Source organism: Hylobates moloch, unplaced genomic scaffold (assembly GCF_009828535.3).
Source record: "Hylobates moloch isolate HMO894 unplaced genomic scaffold, HMol_V3 SCAFFOLD_16, whole genome shotgun sequence".
Lineage (NCBI taxonomy): Eukaryota > Metazoa > Chordata > Mammalia > Primates > Hylobatidae > Hylobates > Hylobates moloch.
The window spans coordinates 16,988,647-17,015,328 of record NW_026652291.1 but is presented as its reverse complement, the minus strand read 5'-3'; the positions used below and the strand labels follow the sequence as shown (position 1 = coordinate 17,015,328).

Below are 26,682 nucleotides of genomic sequence, written 5' to 3'. Positions count from 1 at the left end.
CCCAAAGGTCTTGTTCTTAACCACGACAAATCTACAGTTATAGATATTTCTAGTATTTTTATTCATTTAGTATTTTACATGACAGTCCACAAAACACAATGGTTGAGAGCAAGGACTCAGGAGCCAGCCTGCTTGAGTCCCAGTTCCAGTACATACTAGCAGTGTGACCTTGGGCAAGGTGTTCAACCCTTCTGTGTCTTGGTTTCCTCATCTACAAAATAGAGATAATAGCACCTACATCATAGGATTTGTTATGAGAATTAATAAAGTACTTGGGACAGTGTCTAATATACAGTAAAAAACATAAGTGGTTGTTATTATATGTTACTGTATTATCCCTCAAATCCTTTAATGGAAGCCACTAGGGATGGATGAATGGATGGATGGATGGATGGATGGATGGATGGATGGATGGATACACAGACGGACAGTTTTGTTTTTTTTTTTTTGAGACAGGGTCTTGCTCTATAGTCCAGGCTGGAGTGCAATGGCGTAATCATGGCTCACTACAGCCTCAACCTCCTGGACTCAAGTGATCCTCGAGCCTCAGCCTCCTGAGTAGTTGGGACCACAGGTGTACACCACCACACCTGGCTAAATTGTTTTCAAATTTTTGTAGAAACAGGATCTCTCTATGTTGCCTGGGCTGGTCTCAAACTCCTGAGCTCAAGCAATCCTCCCACCTCGGCCATCCAAAGTGTGGGATTACAGGCATGAGCCACCACACCCAGGCATAAATATGTTTTTCTTAAAGAAGTATTTACTGTAGGAGCAGATGGCCAAGAAATTTCACTTCAATGACATTATCACTTTCTGCTAAACACTTTTTGCTAAAATTTCTATATATTGGTGGGGCTGATGATGGCTTATAAATATGTTATTTCAATATTTTTGCAGGCCGGGTGCAGTGGCTCATGCCTGTAATCCCAGCACTTTGGGAGGCCAAGGCAGGTGGATCACAAGGTCAGGAGGTCGAGACCATCCTAGCCAATATGGTGAAACTCCATCTCTACTAAAAATACAAAAATTAGCCGGGCATGGTGGTGGGCACCTGTAACCCCAGCTACTTTGGAGGCTGAGGCAGGAGAATTGCTTGAACCCGGGAGTCAGACATTGCAGTGAGCCAAGATCGCGGCACTGCACTCCAGCCTGGCAACCGAGCAACAAGAATGAAATAATAGGAAAAAAACAAAGCAGTAATAAAATGTAACATGCAGACCTGAATTCAAAACTGTCAGCCAAGGAATAAAAGAAATTGCACGTTTTAATTCAAAAGCAAGTATTCCATAAACTTGCCCGAAAGTCAAAATACGCTGATTACATATTTTATCTAAATCTGTATCAAGTTACTGATCAACATTCCAATATAAAATATTTCGTACAATATATGACAATAATTATATAATAAATTAGGTGACCCCATTTTGCACAACAGAAATTCCAAATAATGTATGAAGAGGCTGTCTTTTTTCTTCATCTGTTTTTCTTACACTAGTAATAGAAGGCAATGTGTAGGCATCAGCATTTTTATTTTTTAAGTTTTACTTTGGAAATTCTGAAATACATGTATAGACATTAAGTATAGTCACCCTATCTCCTTATCATGGTGCCTCACCCATCAACCTTATGCCTACCACGTTTTCTCCATCCATCCTGTCCTTTGCCCCCTCCACCGCCAGTGTTTTACAGCAAATCCCAGACATCGTGGTACTTCAGTACGTGTCCCTAAAAAGTAAGCCTTATTTTTTAAAAATGTAACTACATTTTTATCACATCCAACAAAATGAACATCTTCATACTACCCAATACCTGATTCATATGCAATTTTCATGATTGCCTCAAAAATGCATTTTTACAATTTTCTTAAATTAGAATCCAAACAAGGTCTACAGATTACAATTAATGGATGTTTCTAAATCTCTCTTGCTATAAAAAAGAAAGTTTTTATTACCTTTTATTTTCATGTTATTAACAGAAATGGAGCCATTTGTCATGTAGAATTTCCTGCCTTCTGGACTTTTCTGATTGTAGTCTCATGGGGTCATTTGGCAAGTTTACATGTTCTCACATCTTTCCTGAAAACTAATCATTAGATTTAGAGCAGCACTGTCTAATAGAACATTCTGCAGTGATAGAAATTATCTATATCTGCGCTGCCCAATATAGTAGCCATTAGCCACATGTGGCTATTCAGTACCTGAACTGTAGGTAGTGCAAGAAAATTTTTAATTGTATTAATTTTAATTAACTTTAATTAACCACATGTAGCTAACAACTACCTTATTGAACAGTGCAGACTATAAATTTGCTTCGATACAAGTTCATTTTAGTCATTTTCATTGGTGGTGCCTGGTACTTCCTGATGTATCACATCAGAAGAAATGGTATTTGGTTGTCCCACTTACAGTGATGCTGACATTGCCCACTGAGTTCAGATGATGCCAGCCTGTTCCCTTTACCCAAAGGTTTTAGCCAATACTGATGATTGTTACCTCTTTATATAGTCTATAAAGAAAAGATAGGATAAATTTACTGCCATTCAGAGTAATGAATTGTACTCTAGTAAGTTTCAAAGGTGACAAATGAGGTTTGTTTTTTTTTAAGTATTATGAATTCGTGAATTTTAAGATATATTTGATATGTTTTAATCCATGTAGTTTTGTTCTTTTTTTTGTTTTGTTTTGTTTGAGATGGGCTCTCACCATCGCCCAGGCTGGAGTGCGGTGGCATGATCTCAACTCACTGCAACCTCCACCTCCCGGGTTCAAGCGATTCTCCTGCCTCAGCCTCCTGAGTAGCTGGGATTACAGGCGTGCACCACCACATTCGGCTAATTTTTGTATTTTTAGTAGAGACGGGGTTTCACCATGTTGGCTAGGCTGGTCTCAAACTCCTGACCTCAAGTGATCCACCCGCCTCGGCCTCCCAAAGTGCTAGGATTACAGGCATGAGCCACCGTACCCAGCCCAGTTGTATTCTTTATGATGGTCAAAATTTCCAAGCTTTGTGCAGTGGCAGTATCACAGCCACTGAGGTTTATCTGAGGCATGACTATCGACAATTGAAACAAAATTTCCTCTTTTGCAAGTAAAAACTCCACGCACCAAAGTGTTTGCTCGCTCTGCCATGTGAGGACTCGGCCAGAAGTTCTGCAAGCCAGGAGGGGAACCCTCATGAGACCTCAACCATGCTCAGATCTCCAAACTGAGAAAATACATCAGCTACCCAGTCTATAATATTTTGTTATGGCAGCCCATGCTAAGATATATTTGCAGGTTGTTTTTGCTAGATATATAATCATTGCCTCCTATTTCCTTTCCCTGAGGATGTTAAATGTTACTTTTTTGTCTGTTGGCATGAAGTGTTTTTCCAGAAGTTTGATACAAATCTTATTTTCTTAATTTTATAACAGTTTTAGTCTGGATGCCCAATTTCCGGTGACTTTGCAGAATGTGTTGGCACTGATTGCTCTGGACTGACCATACCAGGTACACAGTGTGCCTTTTCAATAGAGAGCTTCAAGTCATTTTCCTTTCAAGGAAGTTTTTAGAATGTGTTATAGCTAGAATATAGAATTTGTTATATAGTTTTTGGAATTTGTTCTTTGCCAATGTTTTGCCTTAGATCATACTGTTAGAAGAATGTTTTGGCTTTTTCCTTTAGGGAATCCTATTACATCTATTTTTTATCTTGTCTTCTATACTTTTATAGTTTCATCATTTCAAAATTTCTAATTGTTTTTGCAGCTATTTTCATATTCACCTGTTACAAAGACAAATTATTCCCAAGCTTTTCTAATTCAGATTTAAATGGTTCTTTCATATCATCTGTTATTTTCTTAATTTTTTAAGTTCATCTTATAGTATCAGGTGGCAGATTTCTGCTGCTTTGTGGTCATATTTTTCTGTTAAGTCTGTACTTTCTGAAGGTGTATTATTCAGATTGTTGTTCTCCCCCTTTGTTTTCTTTCTTTTCTTTGAGACAGAGTTTCACTCTTGTTGCCCAGGCTGGAGTGCAGCGGTGCCATCTCGGCTCACTGCAACCTCCGCCTTCCGAGTTCAAGCAATTCTCCTGCCTCAGCCTCCTGAGTAGTTGGGATTACAGGCATGCGCCACCACACCTGGCTAATTTTGTATTTTTAGTAGAGATGGGGTTTCTCCATGTTGATCAGGCTGATCTCGAACTCCTGACCTCAGGTGATCTGGCCCCCTCGGCCTCCCAAAGTGCTGGGATTACAGGTGTGAGCCACCACGCCTGGCCCTCCCCCTTTGTTTTCTTCCAATATCTTTGAGTGGGTTTTTTTAGAACACCATTTTTGAGGTATAATTGGCATACAAATAAGCTGTTCAAATTTCAAGTGTACAATTTGGACACATGCATATATCCATGAAACCATCACTACAAGATGAGGTACATACTGACCAACTGCAAAAGTTTCCTTGCACCCCTCATAATCTTTCTCTCCAATTTCTACCCCATTCCTAGGAAACCACTCATCTGCTTTCTGACTATGGTGATAGTCAGAACTCTGGATATCTTGGACCAAGAGATAACCTAGTGCATGGAAAGGATGCGCTGAGGATGCTGGAGCACTAAGAGAAACAGCGAGCATCCTTGAAGACTCTGTGGAGCTGTCAGACAAGCTCTGCAAGGCTGACTTCTGAACTTCTCTCACAGAAGCCAATGATATTTAGTGTTTTTGTTATATATAGCTATACTTAATCCTTACTGATACAACTTCTCTATCAGGTGCTCCTATACCTGATCAATGAGCAATCCTATTGATTGACTCTAATAGGCCCATTCTCTCTCAATCCAGCTAATGCCTTTCTGTTCAGTTCTATATTGTAAACCTATGCCTAGATTATGGCACAGGTATTCCTAAACTGGTGTCTTGCCTATAGTCTTGCCATCTCTGATCTACCTTCTATGATGGGTGATCTTTGTAAAATGTAAATTTAATGATTCCATTAAATTTGAAAATCTCTTCCTCATTGTACCATGACTTTATTGCTAATGCCTATTTTTAAAACCTCCTTTCTAGGTAATACCTAAAACTTCCTGAAGATATGTAATCATTTTGATTATTCCCCCTGCTTTGCAAAAACTATTCCCTCTAGAACATTTCTAAAGTCAATTTAAAAGTCAGTCTCTCTACTTTTCCTGTTCAAGTTCCCCTTGCCCCACCCCTAGGAATCCACAGCTTTAATTAAAGCATTTATTATCATAGGATACCATCTATTTATATGAACTGCCAATTCCACCAGACTGTGAGCAGCTCCTCCAGGGTGGGATTAAAGCATATTCACCTCCCGCTCTATTCAACACAATTCTTAGAGCATATCTTCAGTAAATGTTTAAATGAGTTAAAGTGATCAGTTCAGGCTTTTTCCTTCTGGCTTCCACTTTTCTCTTCAATATTTCCATCTCAGACTTTTACAGTCAGTTTGTGTTTATCCTGCCACTGGATCCCTACTGCTTTGACTTTCCATTCTCTCCTAATCATTAACTGGCAGACTCAAACAGCACTCCACAAACATGGGACAGTACCAGGTTCTTACTATCTGCAAGGCACTGTGTAAGATATCATTAAGCAAAGCTAAAGAAAACATGGGCTTAAAACCTAGGAAAAAGATACACGCACAATCCTAATAACAGAGTATGACAATTACCATCTTAACACAAGTAGAATCAAATTCTAGGTCGTAAGCCAAAACTCATTCTATCCTGGGGTCATAGATGCTTCATGGAGGAGGTACGTTCTGAACCACAACTCAGGAGGCAAACAGGATTCCAGTAAATACATATGAGAGAAAGATCTAGGACACAAAGATGAAAGGGCATGCAGCATGTTTTTCGGGCCCTTGAAGTAGCACAGCTACTTCATTTTTGAACATATTTAACATTCAAAAGTAACATTAAATAGGGTTAAAAAGGTAAGGTAGTGATGGGATTCAGAGAACTTTGAAAGGCAGGCTCAGGAACTCAAATTGTATTCCTTTTTTCGTTGTCTTCAGGGGGAAAAAGAATAAGAACACTTAGTTCCTCTATTCTGCTCCTTAATATCATCTTCCCTTTCTGCTTTTGTCCCTATTCAGTGCACTTATTGGCCAAAATTTCCTGATCTTAAACACTTCCCTCCCTCTCCTCTGTACTCCCTCCCCAACCTGTCTACAGAATACAGCTAGAGGCAGAGAATTCTAGGAGCCTTTCAGCACATTTCCTTGAGGAATGAAGACAGATTTTGTGACTAATTTTCTAAAATCTCTTCTCTCCTTTCCTTGTTACAAAAGATCAGAAACAAAACAACAAAAACATTAAAGGTAACATCACTACAAGAAGAGTTCACAGATAGGGTAAATCCATCATTTTTCCCTTTAATTATTCCTTTGTGCCTAGTGAACCCATAAGTTACCCAACATGTAGTAAAACACTCTGACATGCCACATATGAGAATCTCTTTGTAATACTGTGGCTAAAAATGTGGGGCGAGAGGGCAAAGTTTCAAACTTATCTTCTGACTTCAACCTTAGTTTCACTTTTTACATCTCACTAGACTATTTCCTAAAAACAAACGGCATGTAATTTCTCACCTGGTAATCTCCTGCTGCAGCTGAGAAACTGAAGGCACATAAAACACCACTCCAAAATAGATGGTAGGTTCCAATGCATATTTATCCAGCTGCTTCTTCAAAGGTTTTTCCAAATCTACCCACCGGCGCTGATTTTGCTTGTTGTAGTACCAGAGGCTGAAGTAAGTGACCTGGAAAGACAGAAGGTCACTGAAGGAGGCAATAACATGCCAAAGGATTTCAATGACTTCAGTTGCACTAATCCCTGACCTGTGACCAAATGACAGCAGTCTCTTATTGCCTTTCTTCTCAGAGAAGAACAACAGCAAAAACTGAAGGAAAAAAAGGAGGTAAGACCTAACTGTAAATAGCTACTCATATTCACAAAACAGAGGCAAAAACTCCACTGCACTTGCTTATCATTTACTGAACTCTGAACAAAAAAAATACATTCACGACCTAGACATTGGAATGTAGTGGGTGCTACTCAATTTTATATGCAGATTTTAACAACAACAAAAATACAGAAGAATTTATCCTTGGTTTTTCAATTACTAAAACACTAACTTTATCATATATACGTATATATACACGTGTATATATACGTATATATGTATACACATATGTGTATACATATATACATATTTACACATATACACATATATACATATAAATTCTTCTGTATTTTTGTTGTTGTTAAAAGGTGTATATGTGTATTTTGTTGTTGTTAAACAAAAATGTGTATATGTGTACTTTGTTGTTGTTAAAATGTGTATATGTATATTTATACTATATATATGTGTGTGTCTGTGTGTATGTCTATATATATATATATATATATTTTTTTTTTTTTTTTTTTTTTTGAGATAGATTCTCACTCTGTTGCCCAGGCTACAGTGCAGTGGCGCAATCTCAGCTCACTGCAACCTCCGCCTCCCAGGTTCAAGTCATTCTCCTGCCTCAGCCTCCAGAATAGCCAAGATTATAGCATGCACCATCACACCCAGCTAATTTTTTGTATTTTTAGTAGAGACAGGGTTTTACCATGTTGGTCAGGCTGGTCTCGAATTCCTGACCTCAGTTGATCCGCCCACCTTGGCCTCCCAAAGTGCTAGGATTACAGGCATGAGCCACCGCACCCAGCCTCATAATTAATATTTTTAAATAATCATAACTGGGGTTCTACCCAGTAGAATGCTGAGTAAACAGTGTTAAACCAACTTTTCACTACTCTTAGTTTTGGTTTCTATAAAAGAAATTATTTCATGTAAGTACCATGGATTCTAGTATTCAGTTCTAGTATTCAGATGCAATTCCAACTCTTCTTTACCCTTTTGTCCCCAAAATTTCATTAGATGCACATTTAAAACAATTATAATGCTGTGAAGGTGAATTCTCTCTCTCTCCACACACACACACACACACACACACACACACAGAGTGCATGAGAAAAGCTATGACTAATGCAGTAAAATAACGTTAGTGTATTACTCAGAAGTTTAAAGAAAATGCCCGGATGTCTTAGCATTTAGATCTCACTTGCTGTGAAATAAAACTGTTAAGGTAAATCAATACTAGCCCTGGGCCTGTTCAACCTGAAAGGGTATTAATGCACTTACGAGCTGAAATGACAGCCTGAAGCCACTGCTAATACTTGCCTCAAAATCAATCTACAGATTAAGACAATTGGAAAATCACTGCTTTGTAGTTGTACACTCCAGAATAACACTGTCCCAACAGAACTTAGTGTGATGATGGAAATGATCTACATCTGCATTGTCCAATAAAGCAGCCACCAGCCACATGTGGCTACTGAGTACTTGAAATGTGGTAGTGCCACCGAGGAGCTGTATTTTTAATATTATACAATTTTAATTGACTTAAATAGCTGCAAGTATCTAGTGGCTACTGTATTGGATAGTATAGATTTAAAGCAACAAGAAAACTAAGAAATAAAAGGGCATTTCTTTGACCTGCAATCCTCATTCAAGTAAAAAATAAAACTTTAATTTGCAAGGGAAAAGATTATGCAAACATGCACTCAATAGTCATTTTATTATTTTTAACAAGGTAAGAACTATACCTTTAAAATGAGTTCATCAAATAAATTCAACAAGAGTGAAGAATGTGCCCATTTTCCCCTATATCCACAAATCCCTAGAATACTGCTGGAATTCAATAAATTTTGTTGAATGTAAAGAAGGAATATTCTCTTGCTTCTTAGTTGCCACCCAAGTCACCACACAAGAATGGAATATTTTGAACATTTCCTATGTAACAGGTTCTATTCCAAGAACTGTAGAGATGCCATAGATTAAATCACCATCACTAATTTATGAAGTAGGTATTTTTATCTGTGTAAAACCTCAAAGCCAGTGTTTCCCCCAAGTATTGTCCCTGGACTACCTCTACCAGAAGTACCCAGAGCGTTTCTTGGGCCCTAAAAAGCTGTTAATCTCCTAGGTATTTCTTGTGTCCTTTAAAGTTTGATGACTTTGTACTACACTACACTGCTCCTCCAAAGTTATGCAAGAGAAAGTTATATAAAACCTTATCTTTGGCTGGGCGTGGTGGCACACACCCGGAATGCCAGCATTTTGGGAGGCTGAAGTGGGAAGATTTCTTGAGCCCAGGAGTTTGAGACCAATCTGGGCAACATGGCGAAACACTGTCTCTGCAAAAAAAAAAAAAAAATTAGCCAGATGTGGTAGCGTGCGCCTGTAGTCTCATTTACTTGGCAGGCTGATCATTTGAACCCAGGAGGTAGACAGAGGCTGCAGTCAGCTAAGACTGCACCACTGCACTCCAGCCTGGGTAACAAAGTGAGACCCTGCCTTTAAAAAAAAAAAAATCCTTGACAAGCTGCATGCAAATAAAATTTTTGAAAATCCAAGCACACTGTAATATATCTGAAAGGCCAAGTCCCACTGTTAATTATATTCTGAAGTTATGACATTTTAAAATGAATTGCTTATTATCTGTAAGCATAGAATATGTATCATACATTTATAGAAAACAAGTACTGTTCTTTTCTTTTTTTAAACTGCAACTTATAGAAAACAAAAATCTGGTTTAATAGAAAGAGCTTGATGCTTAAGTCCAAAGTTCTGAGTTTGATTTCCAACAGTTAACTTACCAGGAGTGAAATAATAAAGTCAATCAATCCAATTTGGTTTTCTCAAGTGTAAAATAAAGTAATATCTCCCTCACAATCCTATCATGAGGATTGGATAAGGGAAAACTACCCTTATCCAATAAGTACATTTTCCTATTAGAAAACCATTATATTTTATTTTTTGAGAGAGAGTCTCACTCTATCACTCAGGCGGGAGTGTACTGACATGATCACAGCTCACTGCAACTTCAAACTCCCAGGCTCAAGTGATCCTTCCGCCCCAACCCCCTAAGTAGCTAGACAACAGGTGCATGCCACCACACCAGGCTAACTTTTTTTTTTTTTTTTGGTCAAGAGAGGGTCTCACTATGTTGCCCAAGCTGATCTTAAAATCCTGGCTTCAAGTGATCTTTCCGTCTCAGCTTCCCAAAGTGCTGGGATTACAGGAGTGTGCCACTGTGCCAGCCTGAAAACCACTATATTTTAAAAAATATTATTTAGTTTCACCCATTCTCTCCACCACCAACAAAATCAATTATTGACTCCTCTCCTCAGAAGACTTTTAAAATTACCTACATGTATTTGATTACAACAAAATACATTTCTGTTACTATGTTTGTTTTCTGTTCCATCTTAGAACACAAGTTTTGGACTGAATGTACCACATTTGGTCTATAATCCCAGATTAGGAATCTTTTAGGATCTAAAACTGTTTTGGTAGTTAACGGTACGTCATTTTTTTTTTTTTTTTGAGACGGAGTTTCACTCTTGTTGCCCAGGCTAGAGTGCAATGGTGCGATCTCAGCTCACTGCAACCTCTGCCTTCCAGTTTCAAGTGATTCTCCTGCCTCAGCCTCCCAAGTAGCTAGGATTACAGGCACCTGCCACCACGCCCAGCTTTTTTTTTTTTTTTTCATTTTTTAGTAGAGACGGGGTTTCACCATGTTGGCCAAGATGGTGTCGAACTCCTGACTTCATGATCTGCCCGCCTCAGCCTCCCAAAGTGCTGGGATTACAGGCGTGAGCCACCACGCCTGGCTGTATGTCATCATTTTTAACCAAAATGAAAAGGTCTTAAAAATACCCTTTGAATACATTAACTTTCCCTTTAAATACAGTTGGACTGTAGACTGTTCCAAATACAAAAACAGAATTATAAAATTTCTGGTTTATTGTATAATTTGTGGTTGTACCTTTTGTGAATGGACTGTAATATAATTTAAAAAAATAACAGCTGAACAATCTGCTAGCATTCTGTTAAAAAGCACATTCTGAAAGGAAAACTGTTAAAATATGCTAACTTTATCAGTGCATCTATTACTCATGCAACATAAATTAGAAAATCAAATAGAACTGAACAAATACATTTGTTGAAATTGCATCATAATTAGTTTTTCACAAATTATAGACCACAGAAGAGAGTAGCAAGAACTTTATCTAAAGGTACAAACAGCTGAAAAGAATGCTGGGCTTAGGCCAGGCATGGTGGATTGTGCCTGTAATCCCAGCACTTAGGGAGGCTGAGGCCAGCGGATCACTTGAGGTCAGGAGTTCGAGACTGGCCTGGCCAACATGGTGAAACTCCATCTCTACTAAAAATACAAAAAATTAGCCAGGTATGGTGGAGGGTGCCTGTAATCCCAGCTACTTAGGAGGCTGAGACAAGAGAATTGCTTGAACCCAGGAGGCGGAAGTGAGCCGAGAGCATGCCACTGTACCACTGCACTCCAGCCTGGGCGACAGAGCAAGATTGTCTCAAAAAAAAAAAAAAAAAAAAAAAAAAGAATGGTGGGCTTAGTAAATTCTTTGTTGGTTAGCTCTTTTAAATAAAGGAGTCTAAGATTTGGGACATTTGAATATTGACTTTGTAGCTTGTCAAGAATAGATTGTTTACATGACTTTCTCCTGCATAACTATTGTAGTTAAAGTATTTGCTTTGGGACCTGCCCCAATGTTCAAGTTCTATCTTAAGAAGTAGTGAAAGCTAGCCAAAAATCAAATTTATATCTTGTTAAATACCTCCAAGGAGGTATTATATTTCTAAAATTGCTGCTAGAAATGTTTATATACATATGGGTAACTAAATTATCGTAACATTATAATCCTGGGATTGAATGCTCTCTTAGAATTTCTACACATACATAATCAAGTTACAACATCTGATTCCATGAGATTTTATGACTACAATATCATCTGTTTCTAAAATAGGCAGGTGGAGCTTGAACAACAAAGTATTGTGATTAAATTCTCATCAGGTAAAGATTTTTCCTGGGTAAGACCTTTTTTTTTTTTTTTTGGCTCATCTTGGATAACAACCTTAAGAATCTGAATAATTAACTTTCCAAAATAATTTAAAATCCATTCAAAAAACAAACAAGGTGGGGAGTGAGCACGAAAATCAAGGAAAAGGAGAGAATACTTTCTAACTCAATCTATAGGCCAGCATTACCCTAATACCAAAGCCAGACAAAAGATAACCACAAGAAAACTATAGACTGACATCCCTTATAAATAGAGATGCAAAAATCCTAAGCAAATATAAAAAACTGAGTCTAACACAGCACACTAAAAGGATTATACACCACGACTAAGTGTTATTCATCCCAGGACTGCAAGGGTGGTAAAACAATACCCCCCAAAATCATTATACCATATTACTAAGACAAAAGAAAAAAAAACACATGATCATCTCAACTGATGCAGAAAAAGCATTTGACAAAATCCAACATCCTTAATGATAAAAAAAAACACCTATAAAACTAGGAATAGAAGAATAGAGAAGAGCTTCTTAACATGACAATGAGCATTTAGGAAAACCCATAGACAATATCATACTCCATGGAGAAAGACTGAAAGCTTTCCCCCTAAGATCAGTAACAAGACAACGATGCCCATGTTCACCACTGCCATTTGACATTGTACTGAAGGTTCTAACCAGAGCAATTAGGCAAGAAAAATAAAAGACATTTAAACTGGAAAGAAGTAGTAAAACTATCTCTATGCACAGATGACATAATCCTAGACATAGAAAATCCTCCAAAGCCACCCTCCAACCATGACACACACACACACACACACACCCCTACTCAAGGTAACACGTTCAGTCAAGTTTGCAGGGTACAAGATCAACATGCAAAAATCAGCTGCTATATACCAGCAATGTACATGTCAAAAAAAGAAAACAATTCCATTTATAGTAATATCCAAAAGAACAAAATATGTAGGAATAAATTTGACCAAGAAGGTGAAGAGGCATATACTGAACACAACTAAACAGGGCTAAAAGAAATTAAGGAAAATCTAAAAAATTGAAAGATATCCCATGTTCATAGACTGAAACACTTAATATTGTTAAGGTGCAGTACTACCCAAAGTAATCTTCAAATTCAAATGCAATACCTATCACAATCCCAACATGCTTTTTCATAGAGATGAAAACCCAATCCTCAAATTCACATGGGCCTGCAAGGGGCTCCAAATAGCCAAAATGATACTGAAAAAGAATAACAAAATTGGAGGACTCACACTTCCTTGTTTCAAAACTTATTACAAGAGTATAGTAATCCAAACAGTGTGGTACTGGCACAAGGAAAGACATATAGACAAATAGAATAGAGAGTCTAGAAATGAACCTATGCATTTACAGTCAACTGATTTTAAATAAGGGTGCCAAGACCAGTTAGTGGGGAAAAGAATACTCTCTTCAGCAAATGGTGCTGGGGCAACTGAAGATCCACATACGAAAGAATGAAGTTGGATCCCTACTCCATACCATATATAAAAATTAAGTAAATATAAGAAGCGACCCGTAAAATAGTTAAGAAGAAAACATTAGGGTAAATCTCTGTGATCTTGAATTTGGGAATAAATGCTTGAATATAACACCAAAAACATGAGCAACAAAGAAAAAAATAGATAAACTTATTTCAAAATTACAAAACTTGCCAGGCACAGTGGCTGATGCCTGTAATCCTAGCACTTTAGGAGGCCAAAGTGGGAGAAACTTGAGGCCAAGAGCTCAAGACCAGCCTGGGCAACAAAGCAAGACCCTGTCTTTACAAAAAATTTTAAAGTTAGCTGGGTGTGGTGGCACACACCTGTAGTCCCAGCTACTCAAGAGGCTAAAGTGGGAGGCTCACTTGGGCCTAGGAGACCAAGGCTTCAGTGAGCTATAATTGTACCACTGCATTCCAGCCTGGGTGACAGAGCAAGACCCTCTCAAACACACACACACACACACACACACACACACACACACACAAAATTTAGAACTTTCATGCAAAAAAACCATATCAGGCTAGGCATGGTCACTCACAGCTGTAAACCTAACATTTTGGGAGGCTGAGGCAGGAGGATTGCTTGAGCTCAGAAGTTTCAGACAATCCTGGACAACACAGTGAAACCTTGTCTCTACAAAAAAATAAAATTAGCTGAGTACAGTGGCACACACCTGTAGTCCTAGCTATTCAAGTGGCTGAGGTGGAAGGATCACTTTAAGCCCAACAGATCAAGGCTGCAGTGAGCCATGATTGTGCCACTGCACTTCAACCTGGGCAACAGAGCAAGACCCTGTCTCAAAAAATAATAATAATAAATGAAGAAAGTAAAAAAAACAACCTACAGAAGAAAAGGAGAAAATATTTGCAAATTATGTATCTGATAAAGGTCTACTATTTGAAATGTATAAAATGACTCTTACATACAAAAAGAAACAACCTAATATTAAAATGGGCAAAGGACTTAGACACTTTTTGAAAAAAGTTATGAATGGCTAACAATCACATGAAAAGATGCTCAACATTATTAGTCATTGGGGAAATGCAACTCAGAACCAAAATGAGATACCACTTCACACCAACTAGGATGGCTATAATTTAAAAAATAGGAAGTAAACATTGGTGAGGAGAAATTGGAACCCTTATACATTGCTAGTAGAAGCAGAAAATGATTCAGCTGCTGTGGAAAAGTTTGGTGGATCCTCAAAACACTAAATATAGAATCACCATATGATCCAGCAATTCCACTTCTAGGTACATACCCAAAAGAACTGAAAAACAGGTGCTCAAGAAACACATGTATATGCATATGCACAGCAGGACTATCTGCAATAACCAAAAGGTGGAAACAAGCCAAATGTCCATCAACAGATGAATGGATAAACAAGTTTGTGGTGTATACATACAATGAATATTCAGCCATAAAACACAATGATGTACTGGTTCATGCTACAATGTGGATGACATTCAAAAATATTATGCTAAGCAAAAGCAGCCAGAAGACAAAAGGTCAAATATTGTATAATTCTGTTTATATGAAATATCCGAATAAATCCCAGAGGTGTGGTGGCTCATACCTGTAATCCCAAGGCACTGGAAGGCCAAGGTGAGAGAACTGCTTGAGGCCAGTTCAAGACTAGAATATATAAATCCACAGAGACAGGCCGGGCGCGGTGGCTCAAGCCTGTAATCCCAGCACTTTGGGAGGCCGAGGCGGGCGGATCACAAGGTCAGGAGATCAAGACCATCCTGGCTAACATGGTGAAACCCCGTCTCTACTAAAAAATACAAAAAATTAGCCGGGCGTGATGGCGGGCGCCTGTAGTCCCAGCTACGCGGGAGGCTGAGGCAGGAGAATGGCATGAACCCAGGAGGCGGAGCTTGCAGTGAGCCGAGATCGTGCCACTGCACTCCAGCCTGGGCGACAGAGCAAGACTCCGTCTCAAATCGATCAATCAATCAATCAATCAATCAATCCACAGAGACAGACAGAAAGTAAATTGGTGGTTGTTAGGGGCAGGGAAAAATAGAGAATGACTGCCTACGGGATACAGAATTTCCTTTGGGGGTGATGAAAATGTTTTAGAAATAGATAGTATTGTAAACGTACTAAATGCCAATGAGTTGTTTACTTTAAAATGGTTAGTTGTGGCCAGGCGCAGTGGCTCACATCTGTAATCCCAGCACTTTGGGAGGCTGAGACAGGCGGATCATGAGGTCAGGAGTTCAAGACCAGCCTGACCAACATGGTGAAACCCCATTTCTACTAAAAATACAAAAAAATTAGCTGGGCATGGTGGTGTGCACCTGTAATCCCAGCTACTCGGGAGGCTGAGGCAGGAGAATCGCTTGAACCCGGGAGGCAGAGGTTGCAGTGAGCCAAGATCACACCACTGCACTTCAGCCTGGGCAATAGAGTGAGACGATCTCAAAAAAAAAAAAAAAAAAAAGGTTAGTTGTACATTATGTGAATTTCATCTCAGTAAAAAAATGTTTTTAAAGGTCAGAAATATTCATAATAAAGTAAATAAGTTTATTTTTATTACAATAATTTTTGGGGAACAGGTGGTGTTTGGTTACATGCATAAATTCTTTAGTGGTGATTTCTAAGATTTTGGTGCACCCATCACGTGAGTAGTGTACACTATACCCAATCTGTAGTCTTTTATCACTCACCCCATTCCCATCCTTCCCCTGGAAACCCCAAAGTCCATTACATCATTCTCATGCCTTTGCATCCCCATAGCTTAGCTCCCACTTATAAATGAGAACATACGATGTTTGACTTTCCATTCCTGAGTTATTCACTTAGAATAATGGTCTCCAACTCCATCTAGGTTACTGCAAATGCCATTATTTCATTCCTGAGTAGGATTCCATGGTGTGTGTGTGTTTGTGTGTGTCACATTTTCCTTATCCACTAGTTGGTTGATGGACATTTAGGCTGGTTCCATATTTTTGCAATTGAGAATTGTGCTACTACAAACATGGGTGTGCAAATGTCTTTTTCATACAGTGACTTCTTTTCCCCCTAGTAGATACCCAGTAGTGGGATTGCTGGATCAAATGGTAGTTCTACTTTTAGTTCTTTAAGGAAGCTCCACAATTGTTTTCCATAGTGGTTGTACTAGTTTACATTCCCACCAGCAGGGTAAAAGTGTTCCCTTCTCACCACATTTACACCAACATCTATTATTCTTTGATTTTTTTATTATGGCCATTATTGCAGGACTAAGGTGGTATAGCATTGTGGTTTGATTTGCATTTTCCTCATAATTAGTGATGTTGAGCAGTTTTCCATACGTTTCTTGGCCATTTGTATACCTTCTTTTGAGAATTGTCTACTCATGTCTTTAGCCCATGTTCTGATGTGATTATTTGTTCTTTTCTCACTGCTTTGTCTGAGTTCCTTGTGGATTCTGGATATTAGTCCTTTGTCAGATGCATAGTATGCAAGTATTTTCTCCCACTCGGTGGGTTGTCTGTTTACTCTACTGATTACTTCTTTTGCTGTGCAGAAGCCTTTTTAAATCTCATCTATTTATCTTTGTTTTTGTTGCATTTGTTTTTGGGTTTTTGGTCACAAACTCTGTGGCTAGGCCAATGTCTAGAAGGATTTTTCTGATGTTATCATTTAGAATTTTAATAGTTTCAGGTCTTAGGTATAAGTCTTTGATCCCACTTGAGTTGATTTTTGTATAAGGTGAGAGACGAGGATCCAGTTTCATTATTCTACATGTGGCTTGTCAATTATCCCAGCACCATTTGCTGAATAGGGTGTCCTTTCCCCACTTTATGTTTTTGTTTCCTTTGCTAAAGATCAGTTGGCTGTGAGTATTTGGCTTTATTTGTGGGTTCTCTCTTCTGTTCCATTGACCTATGTTTTTATACCAGTACCATACTGTTTTGGTAACTACAGGCTTGTAGTCCAGTTGGAAGTCGGGTAACGTGATGCCTCCAGATTTGTTCTTTCTACTTAGTCTTGCTTTGGCTATGGGAGTTTTTTTCGGTTCCACACAAATTTTAGGATTTTTTTTTCTAGTTCTGTGAAGAAAGATGATGGTATTTTGATGGGAATTGCATTGAATTTATATATTGCTTTTGGCAATATGGTCATTCTCACAATACTGATTCTACCCATCCCTGAGCATGGGATGTGTTTCTATTTGTTTCTGTTATCTATGATTTCTTTCAGCAGTGTTTTGTAGTTTTCCTTGTAGAGATCTTTCACCTCCTTGGCTGGGTATATTCCTAAGTATTTTATTTATTCTTCCAGTGGTTATAAAAGAAGTTGAGTTCTTGATTTCATTCTCAGCTTCATCACTGTTGGTGTATAGCAGTGCTACTGATTTGTGTACATGAATTTTGTATCCTAAAACTTTACTGATATGGTTTGGCTGTGTCCTCACCCAAATCTCATCTTGAATTCCCACATGTTGTGGGAGGGACCTGGTGGGAGGCAACTGAATCATGGGGGCAGCTCTTTCTGGTGATAGTGAATGTCTCATGAGATCTGATGGTTTTAAAAATGGCAGTGTCCCTACACAAACTCTCTTTTTTTTTTTTTTTTTTTTTTTTTGAGACAGAGTCTCGCTCTGTGGCCCAGGCTGGAGTGCAGTGGTGCGATCTCGGCTCACTGCAAGCTCCGCCTCCCGAGTTCACACCATTCTCCTGCCTCAGCCTCTCCGAGTAGCTGGGACTACAAGCGCCCGCCATCACGCCCGACTAATTTTTTGTATTTTTAGTAGAGACGGGGTTTCACCGTGGTCCCGATCTCCTGACCTCGTGATCCGCCCGCCTCGGCCTCCCAAAGTGCTGGGATTACAAGCGTGAGCCACCACGCCCGGCCCACAAACTCTCTTCTCTTGTCTGCCACCATGTGAGACGTGCCTTTCATCTTCCACCATGATTGTGAGGCCTTCCCAACCATGTGGAACTGTAAGTCCATTAAACTTTTCTTTTGTAAGTTGCCCAGTCTTGGCTATGACTATCAGCAGCGTGAAAACAGACTGAAACATTTACTGAATTCATTTATCGATCTAGGAGCTTTTTGGATGAGTCTTAGAGGTTTTCTAGGTATACGTTCATGTCATCGGTGAATAGCAACAGTTTGACTTCCTCTTTACCGATTTGGATTCCCTTTCTTTCTTTCTCTTGTCTGATTGCTCTGGATAGGACTTCTAGTACTACATTGAAGAGAAGTGGTGAAAGTTGACATCCTTGTCTTGTTCTAGTTTTCAGAGGGAATGCTTTCAACTTTTCCCCATTCAGTATAATGTTACCTGTGGGTTTGTCATAGATGGCTTTTATTACCTTAACGTATGTCCCTTCTATGCCAATTGTACTGAGGGTTTTAATCATAAAGGAATGCTGGATTTTGTTAAATGCCTTTTCTGCATCTATTGAGATGATCATATTGTTTTTAATCTTGTTTTTGTGGTCTATCACATTTATTGACTTGCGGATATTAAACCAACCCTACATCCCTGGTATGAAACCCACTTGATCATGGTGTATTATCTTTTTGATATGGTGTTAGATTCAAACAGCTAGTATTTTGTTGAGAATTTTTGCATCTACGTTCATCAGGGATACTGGTCTATAGCTTTTTTGGGAACAAAGCCTCCAAGAAATTTTAGATTATGTTAAATGACCAAACATAAGAATAATTGGTATTCCTGAGGAAGAAGAGAAATCTAAAAGTTGGGGAAACTTATTTGAGGGAATAATCAAGAAAAACTTCCCTAGTCTTGCTAGAGATTTAGACATCCAAATACAAGAAGCTCAAAGAACACCCAGGAAATACATCACAAAAAGGTCATCGCCTAGGCACACAGTCATCAGATTATCTAAAGTCAAGACAGAGGAAAGAATCTTAAAGGTCAGGTGCGGTGGCTCACTCCTGTAATCCCAGCACTTTAGGAGGCCAAGGTAGGCAGATCACTTGAGGCCAGGAGTTTGAGACCAGCCTGGCCAATATGGTGAAGCCCCATCTCTACTAAAAATATAAAAATCAGCTAGGCATGGTGGCAGGAACCTGTAATCCCAGCTACTCGGAAGGCTGAGGTCACAGAATTGCTTGAACCCAGGAGGTGGAGGTTGCAGTGAGCCAAAATCACACCATGCACTTCAGTCTGGGCGACAGAGTGAGACGCCATCTCAAGAAAAAAAAAAAAAAGAAGAATCTTAAGAGCTGTGAGGCAAAAGCACCAGGTAACCTATAAAGGAAAACCTATCAGATTAACAGCAGATTTCTCAGCAGAAACTCTACAAGCCAGAAGGGATTGGGGTCCTATATTAGCCTCCTTAAACAAAACAATTATCAGCCAAGAATTTTGTATCCAGCAAAACCAAGCTTCATAAATGAGAGATAAAGTCTTTTTCAGAAAACAAATGCTGAAACAATTTGCCACTACCAAGCCAGCACTACAAAAAATGCTGAAAGGAGCTCTTAATCTTGAAACAAAACCTCAAATACACCAAAATAGAACCTCCTTAAAGTATAAATCTCACAGGGCCTATAAAACAGTAACACAATGGGGAAAAAACAAATTATTCAGGCAATAACTAGCACGATGAATAGAGCAGTACCTCACATCTCAGTACTAACCTTGAATGTAAATGGTCCTAAATGCTCCCCTTAAAAGATATAGAATGGCAGAATGGATAAAAATCCACCAACCAAGTATCTGCTGTGTTCAAGAGACTCATCTAACACATAAGAACTCATATAAATGTAAGGTAAAGGAGTGGAAAAAGATATTCCACGTAAACGGAAACCAAAAGCAAGCAGGAGTAGCTATTCTTATATTGGGCGAATCGGGCTTTAAAGCAATGACACTTAAAAAAGACAAAGAGGGACATCATGGAATGATAAATGGTCTAGTCCAACACGAAAATATCACCATCCTAGATATATATGCACCTAACACTGGAGTTCCCAAATTTACAAAACAATTACCACTAGACCAAAAAAATGAGATCGATGGCAACACAGTAATAGTGGGGGACTTCAATACTCCACCGACAGCAGTAGACAGGTCATCAAAACAGAAAGTCAACAAAGAAACAATGGACTTAAACTATACCCTAGAACAAATGGACTTAACAGATATTTACAGAACATTCTACCCAACAACTGCAGAATATACATTATTTTCATCAAAACATGGAACATTCTCCAAGATAGACCATATGATAGGCCACAAAACAAGGCTCAACAAATTTTTAAAAAACCAAAATTACATCAAGTACTCTCTCAGACCACAATAGAATAAAACTGGAAATTAACTCCAAAAGTAACCCTCAAAACTATACAAATAAATGGAAATTAAATAATATGCTCCTGAATAATTTTGAATCAACAACAAAATAAAGATGGAAATTAAAAAATTCTTTGAACTGAACGATAATAGTGACACAACCTATAAAACCTCCAGGATATGGCCGGGCACAGTGGCTCACACCTGTAATCCCAACATTTTGGGAGGCTGAGGCAGGCGGATCACGAGATCAGGAGTTCAAGACCAGCCTAGCCAACATAGTAAAACCCCATCTCTACTAAAATTACAAAAATTAGCCAGGCATGTTGGTGCATGCCTGTAGTCCCAGCTACTTGGGATGCTGAGGCAGGAGAATTGCTTGAACCAGGGAGGCGGGGGTTGTGGTAAGCTGAGATTGCGCCACTGCACTCCAGCCTGGACAACAGAGTGAGACTCCATCTCAAAAAAACAAACAAACAAACAAAAAACCTCTGTGATACAGCAAAAGCAGTTCTAAGAGCATTAAATATATATTAACTCATAGCATTAAATGCGTATATCAAAAGTCTGAAAGAGCACACAGACAATCTATGCTCACACCTCAAGGAACTAGAGAAACAAGAACCAACCAAACCCAAACCCAGCAGAAGAAAAGAAATAACAAAGATCAGAGCAGAACCAAATGAAATTGAAACAAAACAAAAACAAACAAAAAGCTGGTTCTTTGAAAAGATAAACAAAATTGATTGACCATTAGCGAGATTAACCAAGAAAAGAGAATATCTAAATAAGCTCAATTAGAAATGAACTGGGAGATATTACAACCAATACCACAGAAATACAAAAGATCATTCAAATCTACTATGAACGCCTTTGCGTGCATAAACTAGAAAACCTAAGGGAGATGGATAAAATCCTGGAAATAGACAACTCTCCTAGATTAAACCAGGGAGAAACAGAAACTCTGGACAGACCAATAACAAGTATTGAGGCTGAAACGGTAATAAAAAAAAAAAAAAAACTGCCAACAAAAAACAAGTCCAGGACCAGATGGATTCACAGCTAAATTCTATCACACATTCAAAGAAGAATTGGTACCAATCCTACTGACACTGTTCCAAAAGATAGAGAAAGAGGGAATCCTCCCTAAATCATTCTATGAAGCCAGCATTACTCTAATACCAAAACCAGGAAAGGACATAACAAGTACAGATATTTTCAGCTCTATTTTTAAATGTTTAAATACAACAAATTCAGTTCATTAAGTCTAAGAAAAAAAATGAGCCAGAAATAGACGAGCCTAACTATGAGTTCATTACAATTTCTATTTTCTAATATCTATACTTATGTCAAGATTTTGTGCCGTTTGACAGTTAACTGGCAACCTCATGTGAACATAATTGAAGAACAGAGGATAGGGAAAAATGTGTTTGAGCAATCAAAAATACATGTTAAAGTCAATGTTATAAAGTATATGCCCTTGACAAAGAAGAAATTTCTCCTACCTCTTTTATGGTTTTTTTTTTTCTTATTTTATACATACTTTAAATGAGTTTAGCGATTTGGTAATCCAATCCAAAGCAGATTAAAAGATGACAAATTAAAGGAAAAGGGCTTATTTAATAATAGCAAGTTGGCAGTAGAGGGAAGTGATGGGCAATTATTCTTTTTAGCAAAAGAGAACACATACATACAAACAAAAACCCCTTAAATAGAATTTACAAAGAATTACAAATGTATGGGAGTCTGGAGTTATTTACTAAAGAAACAAATAACTCCAAACATTAGTCATGTATTCAACAACAATCACTGTTCCTAAAAGCAGAGTTAATATCCTTTATTTAAGACAGATAGAAGTTTATAAATTGTTTCCAAAACTTAGCACTCCAAATAGTCTGGACAAAGGAGTCAGCCTTGTTTATCAGGCAAAGTTAGTTATGAAGCGCTTCATTTCCCAAAGATAATTGGAAAATAACTTATTTTATATAAAGCTTTACAGTACTCTAGCCAATTTAATTGTGGTTTCATTACTTCACTTACAAGTGCAAGCATATTTTCCAAAGCCAAACATGAAGGCTGCTTCCATTTCTGCTGTTTTGGTACCTGCTGTTATTTGTTTTTTGAAAGGTTTAACTAGTAGCATAGAAGCTAATTACAGTCATATGCTGCGTAACAATGTTTTAGTCAATGACAGACCACAAATGCGATGGTGGTCCCCTAAGACTGTAACAGAGCTGAAAAATTCCTATCATATAGTGATGTTGTAGTTGTTAAGTTGCAGTGCAATGCATTACTCACGTCTGTAGTGATGCTGATATAAACAAACTTATTGTGCTACCAATTGTACAAAAGCACAGCACATACAACTATGTACAGTACATAACACTGGATGATAATAAATGACTATATTACTGATTTATGCATTTATTATACTTTTTATTTAGAGTGTACGCCTATTTATAAAAAAGTTAACTGTAGGCCAAGTGCAGTAGCTCCCACCTGTAATCCCAGCGCTTTGGGAGACTGAGGTCGGAGGATCACTTGAGCCAAGGAGTTCAAGAACAGCCTGGGCAACATAGTGAGACCCCATCACAACAAAAAATACAAAAATCAGCCAGGTGTGGTGGTGTAGACCCAACTAGGAGGCTGAGGCAGGAGGATTGCTTGAGCTCAGAAGTTCGAGGATGCAGTGAGCTGTGATTGAGCCACTGCACCCCAGCCTGGGTGACAGAATGAGACCCTCTTTCAAAAAAAAAAAACAGTGAACTGGAAATCAGCCTCAGGAGGTTTCCAGAAGAAGGCATTGTTATCATAGGGGATGACAGAGCCATGCATGTTACCACCCCTGAAAACTGTCCTGGAGGACAAGATGTGGAGGTGAAAGAAAGTGATATTGATGATCCTGACCCTGTTTAGGGCTAGGCTAATATGTGTGTCTTAGTTTTTAATACAGAAGTTTAAAAAGTGGCCGGGCACAGTGGCTTACACCTGTAATCTCAGCATTTTGGGAGGCCAAGGTGAGTGTATCACTTGTGGCGAGGAGAGTTCAAGATCAGCCTGGCCAACATGGCAAAAACCCACCTCTGCTAAAAATTAAAAAAAAGAAAAAAGTGGGGGCGCTTGGTGGTGCACACCTGTAATCCCAGCTACTTGGGAGGCTGAAGCACAAAAATGGCTTGAACCCAGGACGTGGAGGTTGCAGTAAGCCAAGATCACACAACTGTACCCCAGCCTGGGCAACAAAGTAAGACTGTCTCAAAAGAAAAAAAAAAAAAAGTTTAAAAAGTAAAAAGACAAAACAACACTTTAAAATAGAAAAAAAGCTTATAGGGTAAGGATATAAATATTTTTGTATAGCTGTACAATGTGTCTGTGTTTTAAACTATGTTATTACAAGAGTCAAAAGTTTAAAAAATTTAAAAGTTTGTAAAGCAAAAACGTTATAGTAAGCTAAGGTTAATTTATTATCGAAGGCCAGGTGTGGTGGCTCATGCCTGTAATCCCAGCACTTTAGGAGGCCGAGGTGGGAGGATCACCTGAGGTCAGGAGTTCAAGACAAGCCTGGCCAACATGTTGAAACCCCATCTCTACTAAAAATACAAAAATTAGCCAGGCGTGGTGGTGCACGCCTATAATTCCAGCTACTTGGGAGGCTGAGGCTACTCGGGAGAATGCTTGAGCCTGGAAGTCGAGGCTGCAGTGAGCCATGATTGCATCACTGCACTCCAACCTGGGCAACAACAGAGTGAGACTCTGTCTTTAAAAAAAAAAATTATTAAAAAATTGTGATATATTTAATGTAGCCTAGCTGTACAGTGTTTCTAGAGGCTACAAAAGTGTCCTACTTCTACAGTGCAACTTCCTAGGCCTTCATATTCACTCACTGACTCACCCACAGCAACTTTTAGTTCTGTAAGCTCCATTCACGGTAAGTACCCTATACAGGTGTATCTTTTTAATCTTTTACATCACATTTTTACTGCACCTTTTCTAAGCTTAGATATGTTTAAGTACACAAATACTCACCATTGTTATAATTACCTACAGTATTCAGTACAGTAACATGTTGGACAGGTTTATAGCCTACCAGGACTAGGCTACAGCATATAGCAGGTGTGCAGTAGGCTATACCACGTAGGTTTAAGTACTCCCTGTGATGTTCACACAACAGTGAAATTGCCTAACGAATTTCTTAGAACATTTCCCTGTCCTTAAGTGACACATGGCTGAATTTCCTCTGGGTGACGATGCCTGAGATTCCAATAGTTGCCACTAGCATGGTGTGGTACAAAGAGCACTAGATTTGCAGGCAAAAGGCTCAGCCTTTGAGTCCTGGCTTTACCACTCACCAGCTCTGGAGTATCTCACTTTCTCACCGAGTCTGTTTCTTAATAGGGAAAATAACATGTACCCTTCCTTCCTCAAAATTGTAGTGAAGAACTCTATAAGTTCTGATTGTACTGATAATGCTGAAAAGCACTCTTATCTTTGTTATGGTACATATATTGAGCAGATAGGATCTCTTCAGGTATGATAGAAAATAGAACAAAACTTGAATCGTGCTTCTTCCTTGAAAATATCACTATTCAAATAACAGTCAAACTAATTTATTCCTTTAAAGTCTGAATATACCAGGACTTTTACTAAAAGAAAGGCAAAAACTTTGCTATAGACAGGCCCCATGTGCCTGAAATTTCAACTACTGCCTTGGTCTAGGATATCTTTCCAGAAGCACACATCCTCTCTTCCTTGAGTCCAAATCTTCTGGACTATGCATGTCCTGTTAATGGAGTTCGTTTAATTGTAACAGAAGTTTTCTAGCAGACTAGCCTTTAGTTATTGGCATTCAGTTCATGTCTTCTGCCACACTTTGTTATATAACTTCCCAGTGCTTTTCCTGATAAGAAACTTTACCTCCACGTGGCTTCTCTTTCTCCACAGCTGCATCCACTCTCACTGGTGATCAAAGCAAATTGACTTGACCTGTGGGAAACTCATTCCAGCAGAAGTTGTTAAATCACTGAATCTTCTAGCATCCCCTAGATTAATTCTCAATGGTCACTGTAGAGAATTTTGTGAAACTTTCATCGTCAGGTGTGTTTACATTCTCCCTTCCTTTCCTATTTTGTTATGAACAAACGTATCAGGATAGTTTTCAAAAAGTTATTCAATGATTTCTTCATAGTTGTTTAAAATTTTTTCATAGCTACTCTTCTAAAATTGTACAGATAACTGTGCCTGCTTTGTAAACTACAGTAAAAATAAAAGTTAAAACAAACTTGGCTTCTTTTCAGCACAATATGGTTGACTTACTTTACATGAACTGATGTTGACTGAGAACAAAGTGATTTGATAACCGAGTTTTTTATTCAAAGCAAAAGAGAGTTTACAAATTTGAGCTGGGGAAAAAATGTGCAGCACCCAAATCACAGTCCTCTAAGGAGACATCAGCTATTATAAGCAGGTCCAAATCCTGTCAGAATGTAAACCCTTTCCTAATCCCTAAGTCATTTCTCGTCTAATTATTTTAAGAGTCTTTTTGGTTGTACTATTTTTAAAGTAGAGCAGAGGGACACACAAATTAGCTAAAGGGCTTTTAAAGCCACTGATGCATTGGGTTGATAAAAGTTAATCCCATCTAAAATTGCAAATATAATTTTATCCTGATGCCTTTCTTAGACTAGGCAAAAGTCAGAAGACTTTTCATCAGGAAAGAGATGAGAGAAGATAGCACTAGATAAAGTCTATCCCAGGAAGAGATCATCTAACAAGGGTAGTTAACAAGTATTAACCTAATTCAAGCCTGGAGCTTACCTTTACAGAGTCTGCCATAAATAATGAAGTATAGTACTTCTTCCTTCTGACAGATAGTGGCGGTCACATTGCCTCAAAGCAGGCAGCATTTTTTCCTTTTCTATTTAATTTTAATCAGTTTTCTTCTATACTTGATCAAATAA

At 38.5% G+C, this 26,682-nt stretch overlaps 1 protein-coding gene across 1 annotated transcript in view; it reads right to left on the bottom strand.

Moving 5' to 3' along the window:
* The window catches only part of PTPN21 (protein tyrosine phosphatase non-receptor type 21), an 85,281-nt gene that overhangs the window by 44,539 nt on the left and 14,060 nt on the right, over positions 1 to 26,682 (bottom strand). Inside the window, exon 3 of the mRNA XM_058429566.1 lies at positions 6,594 to 6,763. Coding sequence (XP_058285549.1) covers positions 6,594 to 6,763 — 170 coding nt within the window. The remainder of the gene's footprint in view (positions 1 to 6,593; positions 6,764 to 26,682) is intronic.